This window comes from Scomber japonicus, chromosome 14, assembly GCF_027409825.1.
Source record: "Scomber japonicus isolate fScoJap1 chromosome 14, fScoJap1.pri, whole genome shotgun sequence".
NCBI lineage: Eukaryota > Metazoa > Chordata > Actinopteri > Scombriformes > Scombridae > Scomber > Scomber japonicus.
Window position 1 is genome coordinate 131,949 of NC_070591.1, and position 11,900 is coordinate 143,848.

Genomic DNA, 11,900 nt, shown 5'->3' on the forward strand with positions numbered 1-11,900 from the left:
ATAGTTACTGTATAGTTACTGCATAGTTACTGCATAGTCACTGCATAGTTACTGCATAGTCACTGCATAGTTACTGCATAGTTACTGTATAGTTACTGTATAGTTACTGCATAGTCACTGCATAGTCACTGCATAGTTACTGTATAGTCACTGTATAGTTACTGTATAGTTACTTCACAGTTACTGTGCAGTTACTGCATAGTTACTGCATAGTTACTGTATAGTTACTGTATAGTTACTGCATAGTTACTGTATAGTTACTGCATAGTTACTGTATAGTTACTGCATAGTCACTGCATAGTCACTGCATAGTCACAGCATAGTTACTGCATAGTTACTGTATAGTCACTGCATAGTTACTGCATAGTTACTGTATACTTACTGTATACTTACTGTATAGTTACTGCATAGTCACTGCATAGTCACAGCATAGTTACTGCATAGTCACTGCATAGTTACTGTATAGTCACTGCATAGTTACTGTATACTTACTGTATAGTCACTGCATAGTCACTGCATAGTCACAGCATAGTTACTGCATAGTTACTGTATAGTCACTGCATAGTCACTGCATAGTTACTGCATAGTTACTGTATACTTACTGTATACTTACTGTATAGTTACTGCATAGTCACTGCATAGTCACAGCATAGTTACTGCATAGTCACTGCATAGTCACAGCATAGTTACTGTATAGTTACTGCATAGTTACTGTATAGTTACTGTATAGTCACTGCATAGTTACTGCATAGTTACTGTATACTTACTGTATAGTTACTGCATAGTCACTGCATAGTCACTGCATAGTTACTGTATAGTTACTGCATAGTCACTGTATAGTTACTGCATAGTTACTGCATAGTCACTGCATAGTTACTGTATAGTTACTGCATAGTTACTGCATAGTTACTGCATAGTTACTGTATAGTCACTGTATAGTTACTGCATAGTTACTGTATAGTCACTGTATAGTTACTGTATAGTCACTGCATAGTCACTGTATAGTCACTGCATAGTCACTGCATAGTCACTGCATAGTTACTGTATAGTTACTGTATAGTTACTGCATAGTTACTGCATAGTCACTGTATAGTTACTGTATAGTTACTGCATAGTCACTGCATAGTCACTGCATAGTTACTGTATAGTTACTGTATAGTCACTGCATAGTCACTGCATAGTTACTGTATAGTTACTGTATAGTTACTGCATAGTTACTGCATAGTTACTGTATACTTACTGTATACTTACTGTATAGTTACTGCATAGTCACTGCATAGTCACTGTATAGTTACTGCATAGTTACTGCATAGTCACTGCATAGTTACTGTATAGTTACTGCATAGTTACTGCATAGTTACTGCATAGTCACTGTATAGTTACTGCTTAGTTACTGTATAGTTACTGTATAGTTACTGCTTAGTTACTGTATAGTTACTGCATAGTTACTGCATAGTTACTGTATAGTTACTGCATAGTTACTGTATAGTTACTGCATAGTCACTGTATAGTTACTGCATAGTTACTGTATAGTCACTGTATAGTTACTGCATAGTTACTGTATAGTCACTGTATAGTTACTGTATAGTCACTGCATAGTCACTGTATAGTCACTGCATAGTCACTGCATAGTTACTGCATAGTTACTGTATAGTTACTGTATAGTTACTGCATAGTTACTGCATAGTCACTGTATAGTTACTGTATAGTTACTGCATAGTCACTGCATAGTCACTGCATAGTCACTGCATAGTTACTGTATAGTTACTGTATAGTTACTGCATAGTTACTGCATAATTACTGGATACTTACTGTATACTTACTGTATAGTTATTGTATAGTTACTGCATAATTACTGGATACTTACTGTATACTTACTGTATAGTTATTGTATAGTTACTGCATAGTTACTGCATAGTTACTGTATACTTACTGTATACTTACTACATAGTTACTGTATAGTCACTGTATAGTTACTGCATAGTTACTGTATACTTACTGTATAGTTACTGTATAGTCACTGTATAGTTACTGCATAGTCACTGTATACTTACTGTATAGTCACTGCATAGTTACTGTATACTTACTGTATAGTCACTGCATAGTTACTGCATAGTTACTGCATAGTTACTGTATAGTTACTGCATAGTCACTGCATAGTCACTGCATAGTCACAGCATAGTTACTGCATAGTTACTGTATAGTTACTGCATAGTTACTGTATAGTTACTTCATAGTTACTGTATAGTCACTGCATAGTTACTGCATAGCCACTGCATAGTCACTGCATAGTCACTGTATAGTCACTGTATAGTTACTGTATAGTTACTTCACAGTTACTGTGCAGTTACTGCATAGTTACTGCATAGTTACTGTATAGTTACTGTATAGTTACTGCATAGTCACTGCATAGTTACTGTATAGTTACTGTATAGTTACTGTATAGTCACTGCATAGTCACTGCATAGTTACTGCATAGTTACTGTATAGTTACTGTATAGTTACTGCATAGTTACTGTATAGTTACTGCATAGTTACTGTATAGTTACTGTATAGTTACTGCATAGTTACTGCATAGTCACTGCATAGTTACTGCATAGTCACTGCATAGTTACTGCATAGTTACTGTATAGTTACTGTATAGTTACTGCATAGTCACTGCATAGTCACTGCATAGTTACTGTATAGTCACTGTATAGTTACTGTATAGTTACTTCACAGTTACTGTGCAGTTACTGCATAGTTACTGCATAGTTACTGTATAGTTACTGTATAGTTACTGCATAGTTACTGTATAGTTACTGCATAGTTACTGTATAGTTACTGCATAGTCACTGCATAGTCACTGCATAGTCACAGCATAGTTACTGCATAGTTACTGTATAGTCACTGCATAGTTACTGCATAGTTACTGTATACTTACTGTATACTTACTGTATAGTTACTGCATAGTCACTGCATAGTCACAGCATAGTTACTGCATAGTCACTGCATAGTTACTGTATAGTCACTGCATAGTTACTGTATACTTACTGTATAGTCACTGCATAGTCACTGCATAGTCACAGCATAGTTACTGCATAGTTACTGTATAGTCACTGCATAGTCACTGCATAGTTACTGCATAGTTACTGTATACTTACTGTATACTTACTGTATAGTTACTGCATAGTCACTGCATAGTCACAGCATAGTTACTGCATAGTCACTGCATAGTCACAGCATAGTTACTGTATAGTTACTGCATAGTTACTGTATAGTTACTGTATAGTCACTGCATAGTTACTGCATAGTTACTGTATACTTACTGTATAGTTACTGCATAGTCACTGCATAGTCACTGCATAGTTACTGTATAGTTACTGCATAGTCACTGTATAGTTACTGCATAGTTACTGCATAGTCACTGCATAGTTACTGCATAGTTACTGTATAGTTACTGCATAGTTACTGCATAGTTACTGCATAGTTACTGTATAGTCACTGTATAGTTACTGTATAGTCACTGCATAGTCACTGTATAGTCACTGCATAGTCACTGCATAGTTACTGCATAGTTACTGTATAGTTACTGTATAGTTACAGTATAGTTACTGCATAGTCACTGTATAGTCACTGCATAGTCACAGCATAGTTACTGCATAGTTACTGTATAGTCACTGCATAGTTACTGCATAGTTACTGTATACTTACTGTATAGTTACTGCATAGTCACTGCATAGTCACAGCATAGTTACTGCATAGTTACTGTATAGTCACTGCATAGTTACTGCATAGTTACTGTATACTTACTGTATACTTACTGTATAGTTACTGCATAGTCACTGCATAGTCACTGTATAGTTACTGCATAGTTACTGCATAGTCACTGCATAGTTACTGTATAGTTACTGCATAGTTACTGCATAGTTACTGCATAGTTACTGTATAGTCACTGCATAGTTACTGCATAGTTACTGCATAGTCACTGTATAGTTACTGCATAGTTACTGTATACTTACTGTATACTTACTGTATAGTTACTGCATAGTCACTGCATAGTCACAGCATAGTTACTGCATAGTTACTGTATAGTCACTGCATAGTTACTGCATAGTTACTGTATACTTACTGTATACTTACTGTATAGTTACTGCATAGTCACTGCATAGTCACTGTATAGTTACTGCATAGTTACTGCATAGTCACTGCATAGTTACTGTATAGTTACTGCATAGTTACTGCATAGTCACTGTATAGTCACTGTATAGTTACTGTATAGTTACTGCATAGTCACTGTATAGTTACTGCATAGTCACTCTATAGTTACTGCATAGTTACTGCATAGTTACTGTATAGTCACTGCATAGTTACTGCATAGTCACTGTATAGTCACTGTATAGTTACTGTATAGTTACTGCATAGTCACTGTATAGTTACTGCATAGTCACTCTATAGTTACTGTATAGTCACTGCATAGTCACTGCATAGTTACTGCATAGTTACTGCATAGTCACTGTATAGTTACTGCTTAGTTACTGTATAGTTACTGTATAGTTACTGCTTAGTTACTGTATAGTTACTGCATAGTTACTGCATAGTTACTGTATAGTTACTGCATAGTTACTGTATAGTTACTGCATAGTCACTGTATAGTCACTGTATAGTTACTGTATAGTCACTGCATAGTCACTGTATAGTCACTGCATAGTCACTGCATAGTTACTGCATAGTTACTGTATAGTTACTGTATAGTTACTGCATAGTTACTGTATAGTCACTGTATAGTTACTGTATAGTTACTGCATAGTCACTGCATAGTCACTGCATAGTTACTGTATAGTTACTGTATAGTTACTGCATAGTTACTGTATAGTTACTGCATAGTTACTGCATAGTTACTGTATAGTTACTGTATAGTTACTGCATAGTTACTGTATAGTTACTGTATAGTCACTGCATAGTCACTGCATAGTCACTGTATAGTTACTGCATAGTTACTGTATAGTTACTGTATAGTCACTGTATAGTTACTGCATAGTCACTGTATAGTTACTTCATAGTTACTGTATAGTCACTGCATAGTTACTGCATAGTCACTGTATAGTTACTGCATAGTTACTGTATAGTTACTGCATAGTTACTGCATAGTTACTGTATAGTTACTGCATAGTTACTGTATAGTCACTGCATAGTTACTGCATAGTCACTGTATAGTTACTTCATAGTTACTGTATAGTCACTGCATAGTTACTGCATAGTCACTGTATAGCTACTTCATAGTTACTGTATAGTCACTGCATAGTTACTGCATAGTCACTGTATAGTTACTTCATAGTTACTGCATAGTTACTGTATAGTTACTGCATAGTTACTGTATAGTTACTTCATAGTTACTGTATAGTCACTGCATAGTTACTGCATAGCCACTGCATAGTCACTGCATAGTCACTGCATAGTCACTGCATAGTTACTGTATAGTCACTGTATAGTTACTGTATAGTTACTTCACAGTTACTGTGCAGTTACTGTATAGTTACTGCATAGTTACTGTATAGTTACTTCATAGTTACTGTATAGTCACTGCATAGTTACTGCATAGCCACTGCATAGTCACTGCATAGTCACTGCATAGTTACTGTATAGTCACTGTATAGTTACTGTATAGTTACTTCACAGTTACTGTGCAGTTACTGCATAGTTACTGCATAGTTACTGTATAGTTACTGTATAGTTACTGCATAGTTACTGTATAGTTACTGCATAGTTACTCTCAATCACCTGACCGATCACCTGATCAATCAGGTGATCAGTTGAATACAGAGCCAGGGTGTACTGATGATCCTGACTGATCAATAACCAATAAGGTTACTGATGAGGAGACTCACCTTAGAGCTCCAGCCATGATGATGATGATGATGATGAAGACTCAACGGCAACAGGAAGCTGCTGCTGGCTTCTTCTTCTTCTGTCAGAGAGATTCCTGCAGACACCAAACACCAGTTACAGTCCACCTTTGTCGTCATGGTAACAAACAACAGCGTTAAAGGTTAAGGGGGCGTAACGTTAACTTAAGATACGCACACTAACACACAGTAACACACACACACACAGTAACACAACTAACACACACACACACACACACACACACACACAGTAACACAACTAACACACTATCCCTGATGGAGGAGCAGCAGGTACCAGGTACTATCCCTGATGGAGCAGCAGGTACCAGGTACTATCCCTGATGGAGCAGCAGCAGGTACCAGGTACTATCCCTGATGGAGGAGCAGCAGGTACCAGGTACTATCCCTGATGGAGCAGCAGGAGGAATAAAGTAGTAGTATTCCTGTAGTAGAACAGAGAGGTGGAATAAAGTAGTAGTATTCCTGTAGTAGAACAGAGAGGAGGAATAAAGTAGTAGTATTCCTGCAGTAGAACAGAGAGGAGGAATAAAGTAGTAGTATTCCTGTAGAACAGAGAGGAGGAATAAAGTAGTAGTATTCCTGCAGTAGAACAGAGAGGAGGAATAAAGTAGTAGTATTCCTGCAGTAGAACAGAGAGGAGGAATAAAGTAGTAGTATTCCTGCAGAACAGAGAGGAGGAATAAAGTAGTAGTATTCCTGTAGTAAAACAGAGAGGAGGAATAAAGTAGTAGTATTCCTGTAGTAGAACAGAGAGGAGGAATAAAGTAGTAGTATTCCTGCAGTAGAGCAGAGAGGAGGAATAAAGTAGTAGTATTCCTGTAGTAGAACAGAGAGGAGGAATAAAGTAGTAGTATTCCTGCAGTAGAACAGAGAGGAGGAATAAAGTAGTAGTATTCCTGTAGAACAGAGAGGAGGAATAAAGTAGTAGTATTCCTGCAGTAGAACAGAGAGGAGGAATAAAGTAGTAGTATTCCTGTAGTAGAACAGAGAGGAGGAATAAAGTAGTAGTATTCCTGTAGAACAGAGAGGAGGAATAAAGTAGTAGTATTCCTGCAGTAGAACAGAGAGGAGGAATAAAGTAGTAGTATTCCTGCAGTAGAACAGAGAGGAGGAATAAAGTAGTAGTATTCCTGCAGTAGAACAGAGAGGAGGAATAAAGTAGTAGTATTCCAGCAGTAGAACAGAGAGGAGGAATAAAGTAGTAGTATTCCTGTAGAACAGAGAGGAGGAATAAAGTAGTAGTATTCCTGCAGTAGAACAGAGAGGAGGAATAAAGTAGTAGTATTCCTGTAGTAGAACAGAGAGGAGGAATAAAGTAGTAGTATTCCTGTAGAACAGAGAGGAGGAATAAAGTAGTAGTATTCCTGTAGAACAGAGAGGAGGAATAAAGTAGTAGTATTCCTGCAGTAGAACAGAGAGGAGGAATAAAGTAGTAGTATTCCTGTAGTAGAACAGAGAGGAGGAATAAAGTAGTAGTATTCCTGCAGTAGAACAGAGAGGAGGAATAAAGTAGTAGTATTCCTGCAGTAGAACAGAGAGGAGGAATAAAGTAGTAGTATTCCTGTAGAACAGAGAGGAGGAATAAAGTAGTAGTATTCCTGTAGAACAGAGAGGAGGAATAAAGTAGTAGTATTCCTGTAGAACAGAGAGGAGGAATAAAGTAGTAGTATTCCTGTAGAACAGAGAGGAGGAATAAAGTAGTAGTATTCCTGTAGTAGAACAGAGAGGAGGAATAAAGTAGTAGTATTCCTGCAGTAGAACAGAGAGGAGGAATAAAGTAGTAGTATTCCTGTAGAACAGAGAGGAGGAATAAAGTAGTAGTATTCCTGCAGTAGAACAGAGAGGAGGAATAAAGTAGTAGTATTCCTGCAGTAGAACAGAGAGGAGGAATAAAGTAGTAGTATTCCTGTAGTAGAACAGAGAGGAGGAATAAAGTAGTAGTATTCCTGCAGTAGAACAGAGAGGAGGAATAAAGTAGTAGTATTCCTGTAGAACAGAGAGGAGGAATAGAGTAGTAGTATTCCTGCAGTAGAACAGAGAGGAGGAATAAAGTAGTAGTATTCCTGTAGTAGAACAGAGAGGAGGAATAAAGTAGTAGTATTCCTGCAGTAGAACAGAGAGGAGGAATAAAGTAGTAGTATTCCTGCAGTAGAACAGAGAGGAGGAATAAAGTAGTAGTATTCCTGCAGTAGAACAGAGAGGAGGAATAAAGTAGTAGTATTCCTGCAGTAGAACAGAGAGGAGGAATAAAGTAGTAGTATTCCTGCAGTAGAACAGAGAGGAGGAATAAAGTAGTAGTATTCCTGTAGAATAGAGAGGAGGTATAAAGTAGTAGTATTCCTGCAGTAGAACAGAGAGGAGGAATAAAGTAGTAGTATTCCTGTAGAACAGAGAGGAGGAATAAAGTAGTAGTATTCCTGTAGTAGAACAGAGAGGAGGAATAAAGTAGTAGTATTCCTGTAGAACAGAGAGGAGGAATAAAGTAGTAGTATTCCTGCAGTAGAACAGAGAGGAGGAATAAAGTAGTAGTATTCCTGCAGTAGAACAGAGAGGAGGAATAAAGTAGTAGTATTCCTGTAGTAGAACAGAGAGGAGGAATAAAGTTGTAGTATTCCTGTAGAACAGAGAGGAGGAATAAAGTAGTAGTATTCCTGCAGTAGAACAGAGAGGAGGAATAAAGTAGTAGTATTCCTGTAGAACAGAGAGGAGGAATAAAGTAGTAGTATTCCTGCAGTAGAACAGAGAGGAGGAATAAAGTAGTAGTATTCCTGTAGAACAGAGAGGAGGAATAAAGTAGTAGTATTCCTGTAGTAGAACAGAGAGGAGGAATAAAGTAGTAGTATTCCTGCAGTAGAACAGAGAGGAGGAATAAAGTAGTAGTATTCCTGTAGTAGAACAGAGAGGAGGAATAAAGTAGTAGTATTCCTGCAGTAGAACAGAGAGGAGGAATAAAGTAGTAGTATTCCTGTAGTAGAACAGAGAGGAGGAATAAAGTTGTAGTATTCCTGTAGAACAGAGAGGAGGAATAAAGTAGTAGTATTCCTGCAGTAGAACAGAGAGGAGGAATAAAGTAGTAGTATTCCTGTAGAATAGAGAGGAGGTATAAAGTAGTAGTATTCCTGTAGAACAGAGAGGAGGAATAAAATAGTAGTATTCCTGTAGTAGAACAGAGAGGAGGAATAAAGTAGTAGTATTCCTGTAGAACAGAGAGGAGGAATAAAGTAGTAGTATTCCTGTAGTAGAACAGAGAGGAGGAATAAAGTAGTAGTATTCCTGTAGAACAGAGAGGAGGAATAAAGTAGTAGTATTCCTGTAGAACAGAGAGGAGGAATAAAGTAGTAGTATTCCTGTAGAACAGAGAGGAGGAATAAAGTAGTAGTATTCCTGCAGTAGAACAGAGAGGAGGAATAAAGTAGTAGTATTCCTGTAGAACAGAGAGGAGGAATAAAGTAGTAGTATTCCTGCAGTAGAACAGAGAGGAGGAATAAAGTAGTAGTATTCCTGCAGTAGAACAGAGAGGAGGAATAAAGTAGTAGTATTCCTGTAGAACAGAGAGGAGGAATAAAGTAGTAGTATTCCTGCAGTAGAACAGGGAGGAGGAATAAAGTAGTAGTATTCCTGCAGTAGAACAGAGAGGAGGAATAAAGTAGTAGTATTCCTGCAGTAGAACAGAGAGGAGGAATAAAGTAGTAGTATTCCTGCAGTAGAACAGAGAGGAGGAATAAAGTAGTAGTATTCCTGTAGAACAGAGAGGAGGAATAAAGTAGTAGTATTCCTGTAGTAGAACAGAGAGGAGGAATAAAGTAGTAGTATTCCTGCAGTAGAACAGAGAGGAGGAATAAAGTAGTAGTATTCCTGCAGTAGAACAGAGAGGAGGAATAAAGTAGTAGTATTCCTGCAGTAGAACAGAGAGGAGGAATAAAGTAGTAGTATTCCTGTAGAACAGAGAGGAGGAATAAAGTAGTAGTATTCCAGTAGAACAGAGAGGAGGAATAAAGTAGTAGTATTCCTGTAGAACAGAGAGGAGGAATAAAGTAGTAGTATTCCTGTAGTAGAACAGAGAGGAGGAATAAAGTAGTAGTATTCCTGTAGTAGAACAGAGAGGAGGAATAAAGTAGTAGTATTCCTGCAGTAGAACAGAGAGGAGGAATAAAGTAGTAGTATTCCTGTAGAACAGAGAGGAGGAATAAAGTAGTAGTATTCCTGTAGTAGAACAGAGAGGAGGAATAAAGTAGTAGTATTCCTGCAGTAGAACAGAGAGGAGGAATAAAGTAGTAGTATTCCTGCAGTAGAACAGAGAGGAGGAATAAAGTAGTGGTATTCCTGCAGTAGAACAGAGAGGAGGAATAAAGTAGTAGTATTTTGTAGTAGAACAGAGAGGAGGAATAAAGTAGTAGTATTCCTGTAGTAGAACAGAGAGGAGGAATAAAGTAGTAGTATTCCTGCAGTAGAACAGAGAGGAGGAATAAAGTAGTAGTATTCCTGCAGTAGAACAGAGAGGAGGAATAAAGTAGTAGTATTCCTGTAGTAGAACAGAGAGGAGGAATAAAGTAGTAGTATTCCTGCAGTAGAACAGAGAGGAGGAATAAAGTAGTAGTATTCCTGCAGTAGAACAGAGAGGAGGAATAAAGTAGTAGTATTCCTGTAGAACAGAGAGGAGGAATAAAGTAGTAGTATTCCTGTAGTAGAACAGAGAGGAGGAATAAAGTAGTAGTATTCCTGTAGAACAGAGAGGAGGAATAAAGTAGTAGTATTCCTGCTGTAGAACAGAGAGGAGGAATAAAGTAGTAGTATTCCTGTAGTAGAACAGAGAGGAGGAATAAAGTAGTAGTATTCCTGTAGAACAGAGAGGAGGAATAAAGTAGTAGTATTCCTGCAGTAGAACAGAGAGGAGGAATAAAGTAGTAGTATTCCTGTAGAACAGAGAGGAGGAATAAAGTAGTAGTATTCCTGTAGAACAGAGAGGAGGAATAAAGTAGTAGTATTCCTGTAGTAGAACAGAGAAGAGGAATAAAGTAGTAGTATTCCTGTAGAACAGATAGTAATAGTAGTAATAATAATAATAATAATAATAATAATAATAATGGTGGTTCGGAGGTTAAATGGTTAATTAACTTTGACAGAAACACAATATTATTAATAAGAGAACTTTTTAAAGAACATTACAGCTGTTAAAATAAAACCATGTCAACTAAATACAATCATTATTTATTATTAGAGTGTTTGAGCATGAAAACCATCGCTGGGTCAGTTATTGATCAGTTTCCTCTCGCTGAGTCTGTCATGATAATTGATCTGTGACGTCACAGAGAGAGAGATAGAGAGAATAATAGAAGTAAAGGTGAGTTTACCTGAGAGTCCAGCTGTCAGTCTGTCTGTGTCCACCTGTCTTCTTCTTCTTCTTCTCTCCACCTGTCTGTCTTCTTCTTCTCTCCACCTGTCTGTCTTCTTCTTCTCTCCACCTGTCTGTCTTCTTCTTCTCTCCACCTGTCTGTCTGTCTTCTTCTTCTCTCCACCTGTCTGTCTTCTTCTTCTCTCCACCTGTCTGTCTTCTTCTTCTTCTCTCCACCTGTCTGTCTCTCCACCTGTCTGTCTCTCTGTCTGTCTCTCTGTTTGTGTCCGTCTGTGTTTCTCTGTCTGAAAACACAAAACTACCGAGTGACGAAACTACGGAAAACACCTGAGGCTGCTTCCTGTTTCTGCTTTTCACAATAAAAACAAGTATTAATGCTCTTACTTTGTTATTGTTTGTACTCTTCGTTCACATGTTGGTTTAATAATAATAATAGTAATATACTAATGTATAATAATAATAGTAATAATAATAATATTATATCGTAGTACATTATTATTATTACTATTGTTATTACTGTTAGTTTATTTAAGTTCCTTTATTGTTGAAAAGCTTTTAATTTGAAACTAAAACCGCTCCACCGGAAGTCAGTAACCGTTGTTGTCATGGTAACGGCAACTTTCAGCCTGAACGGAAAGTCC

At 37.2% G+C, this 11,900-nt stretch overlaps 1 protein-coding gene across 1 annotated transcript in view; it reads right to left on the bottom strand.

Moving 5' to 3' along the window:
* The window catches only part of nfkb2 (nuclear factor of kappa light polypeptide gene enhancer in B-cells 2 (p49/p100)), a 58,502-nt gene extending 52,601 nt beyond the window's left edge, over window positions 1–5,901 (bottom strand). Inside the window, exon 1 of the mRNA XM_053333706.1 lies at window positions 5,868–5,901. Coding sequence (XP_053189681.1) covers window positions 5,868–5,884 — 17 coding nt within the window. The 5' untranslated portion in view covers window positions 5,885–5,901. The remainder of the gene's footprint in view (window positions 1–5,867) is intronic.
* Between the last annotated feature and the right edge of the window lie 5,999 nt (window positions 5,902–11,900).